Source organism: Watersipora subatra, chromosome 10, assembly GCF_963576615.1.
Source record: "Watersipora subatra chromosome 10, tzWatSuba1.1, whole genome shotgun sequence".
NCBI lineage: Eukaryota > Metazoa > Bryozoa > Gymnolaemata > Cheilostomatida > Watersiporidae > Watersipora > Watersipora subatra.
This window is the reverse complement of record NC_088717.1, coordinates 26,806,211-26,823,824: the sequence shown is the minus strand read 5'-3', so window position 1 is coordinate 26,823,824 and position 17,614 is coordinate 26,806,211. Positions and strand designations below refer to the sequence as shown.

General features: G+C 34.4%; 1 protein-coding gene across 2 annotated transcripts; it reads right to left on the bottom strand.

Annotated features, from left to right (window-relative positions):
- Positions 1 to 797: 797 nt before the first annotated feature.
- Positions 798 to 12,218, bottom strand: LOC137405997 (uncharacterized). Of its 2 annotated transcripts, none has more exons than XM_068092496.1 (8): positions 12,107 to 12,218; positions 9,989 to 10,069; positions 6,329 to 6,584; positions 5,383 to 5,494; positions 4,800 to 4,987; positions 3,437 to 3,587; positions 2,505 to 2,602; positions 798 to 1,329 (listed from the first exon to the last, which is right to left on the bottom strand). In XM_068092496.1, exons 2-7 carry the CDS (start codon positions 10,064 to 10,066, stop codon positions 2,515 to 2,517), a joined length of 873 nt encoding a protein of 290 aa, XP_067948597.1. In that variant the 5' UTR covers positions 10,067 to 10,069; positions 12,107 to 12,218; the 3' UTR covers positions 798 to 1,329; positions 2,505 to 2,514. The 2 variants fall into 2 exon arrangements, with proteins under 2 accessions (XP_067948597.1, XP_067948598.1); XM_068092497.1 differs by having other exon boundaries at positions 6,329 to 6,581.
- Positions 12,219 to 17,614: the final 5,396 nt, after the last annotated feature.

The following is a 17,614-nucleotide window of genomic DNA, read 5'->3' as shown; positions in this document are numbered from 1 at the left end:
ATGACTCTGATAGTAACAGTACATAGCTCGTGTTCTATGACTCTGATAGTAAAAGTTTGCATAGCATATTATGTGGCCTTATGGCTATACTGATAACAAACAAGATTTGATATTAATAACCTAATGTAATATTAATAATATTTTTATATATAATATAAATATATTATTAATATATTATAATAATAATTAATATTTCCTGGCTTCTGTCTATTCATTTCGTTTCTTTCTTTCGGTATGTAATGAAAAGCATCATTTTACTGATGGTTATCAATACCAATAAAAGTTTTACATACAATATACAAGAGATACACTAATGTTCTGATGTACAATTGTATCTTATTATTTAACTATCTCAACTGTTTTATTAAATCTCTAGTTATGTCACCATAAGATGAGTTATAAGATGCCAGTCATAAGATGAGTTAGATATGAATAACATGTTTAGTAGAGTATAATTTATGTAATGTCTGCATACATCAACTACCACTTACCTACTTCACATAGTCTACCCTACAGGTGTAACACTTACCTATCTTACATAGTCTACCCTACAGGTGTAACACTTACCTACCTCACATAGTCCACCCTACAAGTGTAATACTTACCTACCGCACATAGTTTACCAGACAGGTGTAACACTTACCTACCTCACATATTCCACCCTAGAAGTGTAACACTTAGCTACCTCACATAGTCCACCCTACAGGTGTAACACTTACCTACCTCACATAGTTTACCAAACAGGTGTAAAAAATTGTGTTACACTTCAAGAATTACCTGCACAAACTCTTGACAACCGTTTTTGAGCATTTAACTTTATTTTGAAATCAATGCCTTGAACCAATTATTTAAAAAAAATAAAAATTGATTGCTATGTACTAGACTATCTTGAGGACATCTGCCATTGCTTCAGCCCATCTCACCTCCATTTAAACATAATTTTTTATCATTGTTGTGTATCCAAGCCGTAATATTAATGCTAATGTGTTAATGTTAGATGAAAGAAAGCTTTGGGGAGAATACGCCATACTAGCAAACATCATCAAAGGGGCTTCACTGCTCGAAGAATCGGTTTAGCCCCCTGACTTGTGAAAAAAAGCGAAAATCAATTTAGAAGTAAATAGTATATAGAGATAAAACGAAAACCATGTATTCTTACGTCATGAGCATCTCCTAAAAAGATCCAAATGTCCTCTGTATATGCACATGTACATTATGTATATCAAAACTAAAAGCATGATTGTTTTTCTGGGTATGCTTAAACACTGAGTCCGGTTATCCCTTCAGGTCTACAAGCTGGAGAGATGTCGAAAGTCTTGTTCATTGTTCCTACAAACAAGCGTATGATAATAACTAGCTTGTTTTAGAGGAAGGGTATTCTCATCTACCTTATGGGCTGTGTACCGTGCCATGCCCTCACTAGCTAGTAATTAATCACTTCCCTTCAGATTATTATACACTCTTAGACCACTTTCTGCGTATAATTCTCATTTAATATTCCATCAAACTCATCTTAACAGTGCCTTAGGCAAGTCTCTTCCTTTCATGTCTCTGGCAATATTGCTCACGAATGAACTATCATGGTTATACAGTTTTTTTCGTATTAAAACCGAGACTTTTTTAAATATCTGCGGTCAAATTGAATTGTATATAGAGCTACATATTAATATAGTTCCAATTTTATTTTAACCAAAATAGAGTTTACTTTAATTTATCATTGTATTTGTAAAAAAAACAAAGTTTAATAAGTTTTGATTTAAATTGTTACGCGAAAACTCAATGAATGTTATATTAATTTTTAAGTTCGTAACAAAATTTTACCATAATCGCTAATTAAAAGCTTATGATGTTTTTACTAGTGCTCAAGATATAAATTCTCTGATTAGCCACTTTATTTTGAAATAATACATGTCAGGATGAGTTCATACCACCATGAGTTCGTACTAACATGAGTTCATACTAACATGAGTTCATACTAACATGAGTTCATACCACCACAAGTTCATACTAACATGAGTTCATACCACCACAAGTTCATACCAGCATGAGTTCATACCAGCTTGTACTAGATATTTAATAAACAATAATATCCAATCTCTTTGTTTATCATTTCAGGATTTACATATTACTAATGGAATTTTTCAGATAATAAATAATGGAAGATAAAATGTACTACTGAAACTAGTACTTATACAGGTAGTTATATAAATACTAAATATAAATAGTGACTATCATTTTATCTGCAAAATTACAGTATAGTATTCCTAAAGCATTGTAGACTGAAGCAAATAGCTGGCAAACAAGTATTATTCAAACTACGACTTCATATTTAAAACCATTTTAGTCTGGGAAGAAATATACCAAGTTACAGCTTCATTACATTAGAAAATAAAACATATTTTGGGACAGATATTTATTGAGTGCATTTTGATTCTTATTGGCAGTATTTAGAGACAACTGTCTGTCCAGTTCTCAGAAGGTAGTACACTTCTAGGTGTCCATACCTCGAGTTAGTTATGGAACTGTGACACGGCCTGTCTTCCGGTCCATAGGAAAGCAAAGTTTCAATGGAGAGTTAGGACATGGGTCTTGGCAGCAAACTCTGTAAAAGCAGTATGATATATTAATCGTTCTGTTGTGTGTTAGATCTAATCAAGCTTGCTGTGTGTCTCCTAGCAATAAACGATTATCTATCTAAACTCTGTTACATATGAACTCCAGTAGAGTGTTGTGTAGTTTATTATCACTAGTATACAGACAGTCCCATGCGCCATGAGAGATCGTCATGTGTAATAGCTATGTACACAATTATTCTTAGCTGAAGCATGATGGTTGAGTGACGCACATGGTAGGGCGTTTGGATTCAAGTCTCAATATCTGGGTTTGATTCCTGTATGATGCAATTTTTTCTAACGTATTTAACATGACTACGGACGGACAGACAGGGCTCTTGTTATAATAGAGATTATCTTTACCTTTAACTGCCCTATAGTTGGGACAGCAGTTATAGTACTGTCAAAATGTAGGTATACTAACACAATGCAAGAAATATAAAAAGTAGAAAGTTTGTTTCAAAACTTTTCTATAATTGGTAAACTTAAAAAACAAAAGATTGATGTAAAAGTACACAACATTTGAATTCTGCAATTTAGTCACAAAAATTAATCTTGACCCATGATTCACTATTGCATAGAATGAGACTTCTGCAGATTCAAAGATGTTGATTTTGTGAAGTGCAGACACTACTTACAAATATCAGAGCTTTAAACTTTAGCGAGTTTGAACTTTTAGGATCTCGACCAACCATGACTTTTAGTAAATGAGCTTCCTTTAGTCGCTCTTTCCTTTTTTAGGACAAGATATTTTGTTGTCAAACAAATATAACTTTGATCAACTGCTGCATAGTATGATGATTACTTTACAGCATGTTACAAACCTGTCAGCAGTACACTCGGAGTTGTCAGCACATTCGTTATAACTGGGGTCGTAAGAGGCGCAGGCCACAGCGCACTGGCTTCCATCTTCGTTACAATTTTCACCTGGCTTCTCTAAAGCTGGGCAGCTGGGATGGGGAGATATAATATCACCTGTAAAGCAAAGAGTTGGCAACATTACCATAGAGTACTTAGTCTACAACATTGAAAGGTTACACTGATGCCAGGTGGCAATCGGCTGACCAAATCATTTGAGTCTTGTAAGTGTTTTACTTTGGCTTATGATATATGTTAATAATTGACAATTATTGACATCATTACTGTGCCTGCAAATACCTTCTAATGCCTGCTGATACATATTTGTACCTGCTATTGCCTGTTGACACCTGTCATTACTTTGCGATGCTTGCTAACACCCCTAGTACCTACTGCCATGCATTGACACCTGTCAATTATCAGATTTCACAGCCAGTTGAAAGTAACTTGAGTGAAGTAAATTTAAAGCAAGACTTCTTGATTGACGGTATTGTTGAAGCGTGTTTGACAAGTTTCATCCCAACCCAAGCTCTCTACTGTTCAACCAACGTCCACTTTTTATGGCGCAGGTTTATCAGTTACCAGTACATGAGGCTTTTACTCCGTGATAGTTTTTTCTTTTTCTCAATTTAGAATAAAACCAAAGTTTACACGCTTTCCTATTATTGGACCGATGAATTGTGTGCTCTTGTTGGTAATGCACTGATGCATGTACATGCATGTACATGTTGGTTCTGTGCAGCATTAGACATCGTTAGCTGATTGTAATGAAATGAGGTCTATTGTCTAGCTATGGCTTGAAGAGATTTCAAACAAAGATCCAAAAGTTGATCTAGACTTTAGCAAAAAACTGTGTGTTTCAACATTATTACTCTTTGATTATTAATTTTATTATAAAACCCATAATCTGATTGAGCGATGTTCCACAACAATTAATACTAAGTGAATCCAGATTTTAATTGCTTCTATATATCAACAGCAAATATTGTAGCGCCATCAATACTCAAGATGATCAGGGCATTTTACTCATCCCCGAGAAAACAATAGATAAGATCGATCAGATGATAGAGACGATCAGAAAGAGAAAAAAGTCAAATATCATGAAGTGGTATGTTTTTATATGTTGATGCTGTGCGAAAACGTTAGACTCTTCTTAAAGTGACCTTCCAATAAAATATTGTTTTTATATATTCTGAACATATCATTCTGTTTTTTATGTTATGAGTCTTTGATGTTTCATTGAAAACAAGAGTGTGAGGTTACCCTCTATAGCCATAGGGGGTTCGGTAATGAGAGCGACTGAACAACCGCTGATTTGGTGTTAGTTACCAGTAGTTGCAGTTTTCGTTGTGACAGCCTGTGGGGTCTTGCTTCTAATTCCTTCGTTTATAGGGTCAGCTGGGGCCGAGACTGCACCAACCGGCGGAGGCGGGACTTGAGCTTGCGCGCTTGAGACAGGGAGGAGACAATACTTCATCGACAGCAGATCTGAAGGGCATGGATCCGGGCAGCAAACTCTAAAAGAGAACTATATTTTACTGTTTAGCTCATTGTGGTTGTTTTATCTGCAGATGTATTAGTTATGAGCGTATATCAGCTGTTGGAGGCGTATTAGTTTTGGGTGTGTACTAGTTGTGATAGTGTAATAGTTGTAGTCGTGTGTTAGTAGCAATCAAGGGCTAAATGTTGGCATGTTATGTTTCTGTTGCTCTCATTGCTGTCACAATAATATTGACGTTGACAAAGTTTGCTTTCATTTTTACTAGATGCTGTTTATTTCTATTATTTTCAGCTACAAAAGTCATAAAAATCTTATCTTGCTTATTAAGTATTCCTCAAGATTTTTTGCTTAGATTTGTTTCATCTTTCTTATACTACTACATATAAACGTGTAAACCAACTGTATACATACCTGCCATTGGAGCATTCGAAGTCAAAGCTGCACATTTTGGCTGCCATATCTCTACTGCACTGTTCAAACAATGGCTTGGGTGCTGGACACAGTGGATTCCTCTGTTCTACATCTGCGCAAGACAAAGGATTGTAACTTAGACATAAGGCGTTGTTAGGAGGTAATCTGTCGCAGTTTTAAGGGTCGGACAACCACTTGTGGCTACCTACTTGTAGCCACCCACAAAAGATGAGGAATTTATCTAGAAAGGTTCGATTACTCGTTAGAGAACCACTTTAGGCTCCTTGCTCAGTTTCACAAGTGCTTTTCGAAAGCTTATAATCCAATCAATATAGGCTATACTAGGGACAGATACAGATCCAGACTCGTTTTCCTACTGCATATCACTTACAGTTCTGACTGCCCCTATCATATACTGTAAATATATAGTTTTGTCTTACTTTGGTTTAAACATAGAAAATTATTTCGCAGCATAGACGTTGCTGCCTACAAAAAAGTTAAATTTTTTTATTTATATCAACATTGAAGTTGTGCCCTTAACTCAACTTAAAATCATCATAATCATGAATCTAAACCAAGTGAAAGTGATAAGAGAAAAGTTGTCGAAGCAAACCAGTAATACCACAGTTACTGTACAGTCATTGTATTAAAAATGTACATGTAGTTTAGTTTTTTCCTATTTGAAAACCAAATGGGGGAGTTTGAGATAATCTTGGAACAGATTAGACAATTTACATGTATTTTATTGTTCATACAACATTAAATCTCCATAACATAAATGTTCTCGGAACAGATTATTTGTGTTTTAGGGAGCCTCTACTGTACAACGTTACAACTAGAGGATATGGGAAACTGTACAGCTAACGACCTTGACATTGAGGTAGTGCGCTAAAATCATAATTCCTTATCGCTTATGTTTATAATATTTTTGTAATCAACAACTCACCATTTTGCATCATATCAAACATGGGAGGCAGCGGTGGAAAGCTGGGAAGAGGAGCATTTTGTAAAGGAAACTTTGGAAAGTAGTTTCGTGCTCGTACGCAGAGCAGATCACCTAGGAAGTTCTCGCAGCAGGACATGCGTTGCCTGCAAGTGTCTCTTTGTGCAGCCCTTTGCTCACACGAACCTCGGTAGAAGTTCTCCTTCATGGGTGATCTCAATCTCAGTCTGATATCACCTGGTGCTGGACAGGCATCCTTCTGTGGCATACAGATACATTACACTACAGCGACAGACAACCCTCTATAGCATACAAATACATTACACTGCAGTGACAGGCAACCTTCTATAGCATACAGATACATTACACTACAGCGACAGACAACCTTCTATAGCATACAGATACGTTACACTACAGTGACATACAACCTTCTATAGCATACAGATACATTACCCTACAGCGACAGACAACCCTCTATAGCATACAGATACATTACACTACAGTGACAGACAACCTTCGATAGCATACAGATACATTACACTACAGCGACATACAACCTTCGATAGCAAACAGATACATTACACTACAGCGACATACAACCTTCTATAGCATACAGATACATTACACTACAGCGACATACAACCTTCTATAGCATACAGATACATTACACTACAGCGACAGACAACCTTCTATAGCATACAGATACATTACACTACAGCGACATACAACCTTCTATAGCATACAGATACATTACACTACAGCGACATACAACCTTCTATAGCATACAGATACATTACACTACAGCGACATACAACCTTCTATAGCATACAGATACATTACACTACAGCGACAGACAACCTTCTATAGCAGACAGATACGTTACACTACAGTGACATACAACCTTCTATAGCATACAGATACATTACCCTACAGCGACAGACAACCCTCTATAGCATACAGATACATTACACTACAGCGACAGACAACCTTCGATAGCATACAGATACATTACACTACAGCGACATACAACCTTCTATAGCATACAGATACATTACACTACAGCGACAGACAACCTTCTATAGCATACAGATACATTACACTACAGCGACATACAACCTTCTATAGCATACAGATACATTACACTACAGCGACATACAACCTTCTATAGCATACAGATACATTACACTACAGCGACATACAACCTTCTATAGCATACAGATACATTACACTACAGCGACATACAACCTTCTATAGCATACAGATACATTACACTACAGCGACAGACAACCTTCTATAGCAAACAGGTACATTAAAATGCTGTTTATGCTCTAGTCTAGGTAGGAGGAGACCTGTTGTCTCTAGAAACTGCAAAAACGACACATTGTAAGTGTCCTAAGAAAAACTTGGATAATTTCTTATCTCCTTGATTTTTTTTCACCGGAATATTGACAGTCATGGAGCTGCCAGTCGTAAAGCAATGAAGATTGATGAATGAGTAAATTTATGTTAAAGTACTCTGTTAACTGTATTATTTTATTTATATCATTTTCATTAACTTTTAACACCATCTTAAAACGCTAGCTGATAATACTTAGCTATCATGCTATCACATTTAAGTAACATGGTCACATTTAGTCTAATCTGCGTTTTGCAACATCCTACCACAACATACAGTCGCTAAAACTATATTTGAATCATGGTGTATTTTTGAGTCACTTGTTTCTTATATGTTTTGCTTGTAAGGTTACATGCTGATGCAGCCTGTTGCTGTTCAGTCTTTGCTACTCAAACAGGCGGAGGATAGTTTTTGCGTACAGCTAACATTTTCCTATGCTATAGCCTTTTTGTTCTTGCGGTTTGTTTTTGCTATAGTGATTTTTTTGCAGGACTTGTCGCTATAGCCGTTTTTGAGAGTCACGTTTTATTGCACCAGTTAGTGTTTCAGCTTTGCTAATCTCCATGTAGAGGTTACATATAGCCTATTGTTATCCTATTGTATGCACCCACTTGACCTTCACAGTGTCACATCATAATTCTTATCTACATACTTTCATTAAAAAACCAAAATATGGTATAAACTATAAAAACAAAAACACTTGAAATCTTAAAAGTAACTCATTTTAAGTTTAAATAGAGCTGAATGAGAAATGGAAAAAAAATTGTGTCAAACTCATAACCTCAAGACTTCTATAAAACCAGAAATATTACAAATTATCAGTCTTGTGGAACAAGGATGGGTGGTTATCAGGTGCTTATCTGATATACGCAAGAGGTATGTAGCGAGTGTAGGTCAGGTGTAAATCAGCCTTGTGTAAAGGTTTGATTAGCTGTAGATCTCGAGCAAAGCACAAAGGAGTGAAACCCATTTTATGATGCCGATATAATTACTGGTAACCAAAGTTCAAAGGAGCATTCGTAGCATTGTACAAAGTACCTCGCCATTCGGAGCTAGGAAATAAAATTCAATTCTTGAGGGTATCAGCTGTTAAAGTTACAATATTATCATGACCTTCAGAGGAATACAATAAATACGATTATTTTGTGATGAGCTATAGGATCTCACATCTGAATAAGATATACATGTATGTGGAGATATGTAATCATGTAGTCTCATGTATAACTATATTGGAGTCCTTCCGACAATTGCTGCTAGCCTGAAAGTGGTTAATTATGATTTTGTTCATTTACTTATCCTTAGGAGCTGTTGGTTATATCTAAGAATATAAGATAAGCTTTTAATTACATCAATTGTTGTTAAAACCTTACAATAGAATTATCTTACATGGAACTAACTGACAAGTTTGCTAGTAGAGAAAAGATAGCAATCCCTGAGCATTGAACCTACAATATTTTGCCGAAAAGAGAAAAATTAGCGTGGAATAGACATAGCAAAGGAAAGCAAAGCTTTTACACAGATGAGAGTGTACCTGCATCTTCAGAGGTTTGGCCATGTAGCCAGACTGTGCATTGCAGTCTCATGGGAGTTTGAATAGCTTTAAACATTGTTACTGCCTAAAAGTGAGAGCTCAGCTTTTAACCGAGACTTAGAACTGTTCTTCGCCTACTGGCTCATGATGTTGGCAAATAATAAGGAATACGTTTGTTATTGATAACTTTCTCCAGATGTTGCCAGTTGAAATGTAAATTTTGAGCTGTCTAGAATGCAGCTGCTAGTACAAAAGTTAAATAGCCTTTGATATTCTGGATTGTTTATCTTTTTCCTGCTTCCATTCCAAAATAGAATTGGTTCATATTCGAATAGTCTGCATTCAGGATTTGTTAGACGAAGAATAAAAGACTTTATTTAACAAACTATTTAGCACATAGAGGCACGATCTCAATTACCTTCGAAGAACATATATCTTAATGATTAGATCAATCTAGGGCACCTGTCATCCGCCTGTTATGGTTATGTCTTTATTCTTTTTTTTAGGTATTTTATTAGCATTTCTAAATTCAACCAACCTCTTTTAAAACAATTTTGTCAAATTTTGTAATTTCAATATAAATCAATATCTATTGTTATTATAGTTTGTCATAATTATTATTATCATTATTATTATTATTTAATGAAGACTGTGACATACAAGACGCTGTAAAACTGCTGTTAAAATACTTGCTTATCAAATGCACATTATTACAAAATACTACATCTTTCTTTACCTTTCGTAATCTAGCAGCTCTTTGACCTTGACACAGCGTCAATATCAGCATCAGCGCTATTAACAACGCTACTCTCATAATCTGCAACAAAAACAAATACCGTAAAACATTATAAAAAATTTGTCAAAGCAGTTTATGTAATATTTTGGTCAGCTCTTGTCAATGAAGCAAAAGCCACTATATACATTATAATACATGATGAATATATAATATACCTAGCATATACTGTATATATAATATATATTATAAATGATATATACAATACATGAATATATATTATATATAGTATATATAATACTTGAATTATATTATAATATATATTATTATAATATATATTATATATAATTATATTATATATAATATATAATACATAAATATATGTTGCACATAATAAATATATAATACATACAATACATCAATATCTCTTATGCATATAATATATTATATATAATGTATGCTATTCATGAATATACATTATATAAACAATATATACAATAATTGAATATATATTATATATAATGTACATAGTAATAATCTATATACATAAAATCAAGTGTTTGTCTGTCATCATTTGTATGTCCAGTTACTAGTGATTGGTTAAATAGGAATACTTGCACCCTTCCAGTCCGATGCGCCATGAGAGATCAAGATGTGTAATGATTATATGCACAATTATTCTGAAGCTTTGCAGGGCGGCTGCATGGTTTAGTGATAAAGCGCTTTGCTGCACATCCGCGCAGCCAAAGGTATGGGTTCGATTCCTGTGAGGTACAATGTTTTTTCCTAATGTTTTAACTGGCTTTTGGACTGACATGGCTCTTATTACAATAAAGAAAAAAATATTAGCTTAGTTACTAGCTTAAGTTACTTACATGCATTGGGTGAAAACACTTAGCTAATGGCAACTACATTACCTGTCACTGTTTATAAGCCAGTTTAGATCTTGAGTCAGTGTCAAGCATAAGGAGTAAGAAATGTTTTTCAACAACCTGTTTTAGCTATGCCTTGAGCTTTTGACCGTTTGAATTATGCATCGGCCAAAAACTCACACAAATAAACAAATACCTTTGTTTAAAAGTTAGAGTGGTAGATGTTGTATAAGTTAATTAAAAATAAATATTCTACGCATAAACCTTTTTATTACCAAATTGAACCCGAGCATTCAGCTAGTACATGAATATATGAAGTGACACATTGGTAGCAATGACTTGTTTAGCCATGTCTTATAAGAAGTTGAGACTATCCTAAATAAACAGTTGTTTGTGTTTATCGACTTTGTTACCTTTGAGTAGCTTAGGGTATATTTGTCATAAATATCCTGCCATAAATCTATGAGTTCAAAATCCATAGAAGATATTCAAATCTGATGAATCTATATCCTAGTTCTCAAATGCATTGAAGTATCAATACTCTAGGCAGTTGAAAACACTATATATAAGCACTATATATTGTATATAGTGACGGCACAAGAAACTTATGACAGCCAGGTTTAAATACGACAGCTTATGAATTTCTATTCATAATAGACATTACTTTGCTATATTTTTTGTTTTGTTAAAAAAAGAGCTTAAACGGTTTTTACCATGACAGCTATTTGTGATCTGTAAATTGTGCTGCTCTCTTGCAGAGGAGGTATAATGTTCAATGGATTTAAAAAGCTCAATCGGAATTTTTTTTAAATTAATCTTTATCCTTTTTATTTAGCATATACATATCATAAAGATATTTAAAACAAATACATAGCATATAGATACATAATGCAAATATATTACATAAATATATGTAATACAAATACAAAGCATAGTTATTTGTAATACAAATACATCACATAAAGATATATCATCCAAATACATAACATAAAGATACATAATACAAATATATAACACACATGTGTGCACTGACATTACATACAGTATATCTATTCCTGAAATTTGCCGTGTATGTGGTCACAACAATTAGTGTATAAATATTCAAGTCCTTCACGGTGTATATACCTGTATAATTTACGCTGTATGTACTCCTGTGACATACTATGTGTTTACCTACATCAGCTACATTGGTAGTATGTGTATCACATGCACACCGATCTTCTAGTTTGTATGTGACTATATGACTTACTATGTATTTGGGTTCTTTAGATTTGCAGCAAAGAATTACTCACAGTAGATTTAGCCTTATATTACTTGACGGTAATCCTGGATAGAACTAGGTGCTATGTTTTCATCTCCGGCAATATATTTCATAAGCAATGTTTGCACGTACATTATATATCTTTCCATACATACCAATTGACTTTGACAAACTTATCCTTATTCAACAACAACCACAGTTTTAGGGCTATGGTTATTGGCAGGTCTGTATGTCGTTGCCATAGCAACTTGGCTTGGTATTATCTATTGACGTCTTCTTTAATCAAGTTAGACGGATTAAAGAGCTCATCATAATGTTTTTTTTTCTGAACTAACTCTGTCCGCATACTTAACTGACTAGCATTTTATACTCAACAAGGTTAGAATGTGTGCATAGAAAACGTTCTAGGATGATGAATTATGACAAGGTAATAGCAAGTTAATAGGATAGGTACCAGGAGCGAGTAATAGATTAGGTGAAAATGATGCAGTATAAGATCAGTAACTAAACAAGATAATACATCAGGGTAACAAGAGAGTCATATGACAGGGTAGCAAGAGAGAGCCATATGACAGGGTAACAAGAGAGTCATATGACAGGGTAACACGAGAGTCATATGACAGGGTAACAAGAGAGAGCCATATGACAGGGTAACAGGAGAGAGTGATATGACTGGGTAACAGGAGAGGGTAATATGACAGGGTAACAGGAGAGGGTAATATAACAAGGTAACAGGAGAGGGTAATATGACAGGGTAACAGGAGAGGGTAATATGACAGGGTAACAGGAGAGGGTAATATGACAGGGTAACAGGAGAGAGTAATATGACAGGGTAACAGGAGAGGGTAATATGACAGGGTAACAGGAGAGGGTAATATGACAGGGTAACGGGAGAGGGTAATATGACAGGGTAACAGGAGAGAGTAATATGACAGGGTAACAGGAGAGGGTAATATGACAGGGTAACAGGAGAGGGTAATATGACAGGGTAACAGAAGAAGGATAACAGGGCATGATAAGAATAGAGAGTAGGTTTCTCATTACTGCCCTAACTATGGTATCACCAATTGTGAAATATATCACTTCTGTTTCACCAATTGCATTGATCTATTCCTTTCTCTACCAAATGGGCGCTATTCCTCTATGCGCAATGAACTCCATCCTTCCCTTTACAAGAAGCTTGATACTGTATGTAGAACATCCTCTATTTTGTAAAGTGCAATTCACTCTATCCCTCCTCGTAAGTTAGACACTATCCTTCCTCGGCATTTACTGTATACTCACCAGATATCAATTACTGTAAGTCTATCGCGATGAACACGCAAAATTACTGGAGTCAAGTTCCTGCTAAATCATAAGTTAGAATGTTAGAAACAGCCAGTAAAAAGTGACTAACAGAAATTCAAAGCTCATACCCTGAAATAATTGAGTATTGCATCACCATGCTGTAGACATATCGCATCCTGGTGTCATAGAACCATGGAAACACCACATCCTGACAGTGTTTCCAGACATGGCCAAAGGAAACATGTTTGAAAAGGTGAGCCGCCAATGGTTTCACGGCAAGTCTATTAATATTAAATTATATGACAATCTCTCGTACATTCCGCTACCATCTCCGCTATTCTTACGTTCAATCAAAGTGATATATAATTGGAAGATGTTGAATGGAAAAATGGGAGCAAGAATGACAACAGTAAAGATAATATTCCCTTTCAAAATGGTAAATGTTTCTTGTCATTAATTTCTCTCCGCCACCTGCCATCACTCTTGGCACATACACTCAATCCATTAAGCTACTCTTGTCAGTAGAGACAGCCCACTCACCAGCTTGTTGACGTTAGTTGGAGATACTGCCTAATACCTTGACCTTATTTGGTGGAAGAACTCAGACAGCCGCAATATTGTGACTGGTATGGGCTAGAGTGTCTCCAACTCATTGCCAATCTGTGAGTTTGACGTATAGGTAACGTAACGTGTAACGTATGTAATATATATATAACATATAATATAACATACAGTATATATACACATACATACACTATATATATATCACATATATATAACATATATATATACATAATATATATATATGTAACATATATAATATATAAAATACATATTATATATGTTACATATAAATATGTTCCACATATATATGTTATATACATGTGTATTTATATTTGTATATATATACATATATATTATATATATAATATATATATAATATATATATGTATATATACATATATATATAATATATAAATATATATATATATATATATATATATATATGTAACGTATATCCTACCACATATATACACTATATATATCATATATGGTATACAGTATATATGTAACATATTTAAAAATATATAATATATGATATACATAACTTGTTATGTATATCAGATATTATATATTTTTAAATATGTCACATATTTTTAGTTATTTTTACTATAGAACATAATGTTATATATAATATAACATTTAACATATAGCATGTATAATATGTATAACATATATAATATATATAACATAATAATTCATATCTACTAGCACTCGATACAATTTTTGCTTCAACAGAATGCTTGCTCATAATTTGGACTGGATCTTTGGTTTATGCATGACAGAAGCGTATAAAGGATGTCAATATGCAAATGCTAAGTATTTATAATAATGTTAGGTAACATGTCCTTGTCGGTACAAAGGCTACTGCAGATTTTATGCTGATTAGTTCCTCTCCTGCTTATTCCATCAGTATCTAAAAGGCTGATAAGGTCTTCACAATATTTGAAGGATTTCATGCTTTTTTGCCTCCCTCAAAGCTCATTGCCAGAAAGGAAGCCATTATAAAAATGTGGAATTTTAGGCGTTAACATCGATTTAAAAAATTCAATTTTGTGTATAAACATAAAAACACCTATTCTGTGCTAAAACTCCAAGAGTCTAATCTTTTGAAATAATTATCATATTTTGTTGTCTTCTGAGTTTGTATTTTATCTTTGATCTTCTAGTGATTAGACTGATTATTTCTTTAGTTATAGCCATTTATTCCCGATGCTAACCACCATTCTATTATCTTTCCATAAGAAACCAGTCTAATTTACATAGACTCATCAGTCAATAATTCAAAGGTGAAGCCCTAATCAATATATGATCCTATTTTAGGCTATTAGAGGTCTCGGTAGAGACCATTTGTTATTGTTATAGCCTCTAAATGTCTGTTGCCAACTGAGCACCTCATGTATGGCCTACTTAGCGTTTTTCTATTTATAGCCTGTTCTGTAGGAGACTCCTTAGAGCAGAACATGATGGCCGTCTTTTGGTTGACTGGGTGGCGGAGTCAGTCCTTCACTTGAGTGTCTGGAGTTCGACAATCGGCAAACAACATCGGCAATTGAAAGCCCTTGATGTGCTATAGTGGCTATGAGCTTCTGTGGCTTTGTGGTTGTGTGCTTATACTGCAGCAGTTGCAGGTTGCATCCGTAGCGGTAGCAAGCTACAACTGCAACGGTTGTAGGCTGGTTCAGTAGTGGCCACTACAGTTCTGCAACTGTAGTGGTTGCGGGTTTAATTGTAGTGATTGCAGGTGGAACTGTAGTGTTTTTTTCTGTAATGTAGGAGTGAAAAGCTGTAACTGTAGCGGTTTCTTTCTGCTACTGTAGTAGTTGTGTGTGCAATTGTACAGGTTGCAAGTGTGACCGTAGTGGTTTTATGTGAGGCTGTAGAGGTTTCAGCTGTAGTAGTCAGTTGTTATATAGGAAACTTCCTATTAAATTGAATGGTCTGTTTACCAAGTCTTTAACATCTGTTGTGTTCTGCTGAAATCACTACTCTAGGGGAATCACTACTCTACTGGAAGTGGATGTCAAACATTCACTATGGAAACTTGAGGAAAAAATTTGTTAATCTTTCGAAGATGCCTGCCAACTAAATTTGACTCGTTTCCTCAAATTCTTCAAAGATAAAAAATCTAATTTATCTACGCATTTTATGTGCATATTTACCGTGACATCTCCATTTATAAGTTTATAATTTCTTTTCAATGGGTAGCGAATGACAGTTTATCAAACAATCATAAGGTTAGAAAAAAGTCAATCGGTGAAGTTGGCTTGCTGTGTTTAAGATTTTCCCGATTGGTGGAAGTCAAATTTAATTGTGTGGAAACTTGGCGCGCCAGACTTGAGTCACTATACTTATTAGTTTTGTCTCTGGCGTGTATTCTCACATTCTTTGCAGCTGACTACTTGGAAAGTTAAAACAGTCAGTGACGGAAAAGGAATATTGCGCAATGATCTCTTGTAACAAACTACACCGACACATAAATGAACACAAATGTACATGTATTTATATTTGTTTACAAATACGAATGCACAAACTGAAATACTCAAACGAATCATCGATGTCCAAAATTATTCCCAACTACATTCAGCTGTTTCGAAGCAAAAAATTGTGGGAAAAACCAAAAGCAGAAAAAAATTGGCAATTACTAGTATAAGTTTGAGTAGTTTCCCCTAAACTGCTGTCGCAGGTTACTCTGTATTCTATGTACATCCTAAAGACAATACAAACATAACATTATATAACGAGTTTGAATAAGCGTTCATTTCTAAGAGCAATAGTCAAAACCATAACAACTTAAAGGTATGCGTACTTTTGGTGATTGCATTGTTAAACTCAGAGATATTCATATGGGGAATTGCAGGCAAGTTAGGTTTAACAGGGCGATGCTGTCTGCATTTATTAGCTACACATATGGATAACACAACCGACACCACTCGAACAGATTCTTCTCTTTTAAAACAAGAAGTTCATCAAAAAGGTTCTAGTGAAGGCTGTTGCTCCATCACATCTAAAGGTGCCTTACAGCAGTTTTTAACTTTTATTTTTTGTGTTCTTTTGTAATTTTTTATTTTTTATGATTATATAGCATAATAGAATTATATGCTATGTTTTAATATAAATTATTTTAATATACTAGAAACTAACAGACACTAATATGCATCGCTTTCAATAAGTTAAAAACTTGTTGATTGCTAACGCCTTTTGACATGTTTGACCTGTCTGTTCCAAAACAACTAGTTATGGGATTTTTTGGCGTAAACATATTTTCTGTCTTAATATCTGATTTGTGGTAAACCAAGCTAGCAGTTTAGCTTAATCGGTTTTAGTTGGTGTGAAATATCCTCATATCACTAGTAATAGTCATTCGTTATATGCGATACTCCTTAACTCCATAGGATAATACATGGCGATTACTGGAATGAATTATTAAAAACCTAGTAGAACCAAATACAGTTTGGAGGCAATCTTGTTGCTCGTGACTACTCCATGCAATAAAACTCAAATTGAAGTCATGAAATTTGTTTTTTTAATCATTTTTTTCCAATAATGGCTAGTCGAACTCATCAAACTATCCTAAAATATTTAAGTATTCAAGTCACGGAAAGTCATTAAAATTATTAATATCCTATTAAATGCATGAGAAAATTT

Coding starts and splice junctions, on each gene's coding strand:
- LOC137405997 (XM_068092496.1), bottom strand. CDS start 10,066: ATGAGAGTAGCGTTGTTAATAGCGCTGATGCTGATATTGACGCTGTGT. Junction 3,588..4,799: donor AACGAAAACTGCAACTACTG/GTAACTAACACC, acceptor TTTGCTTTACAG/GTGATATTATATCTCCCCAT. Junction 2,603..3,436: donor TCCGAGTGTACTGCTGACAG/GTTTGTAACATG, acceptor CTGCTTTTACAG/AGTTTGCTGCCAAGACCCAT.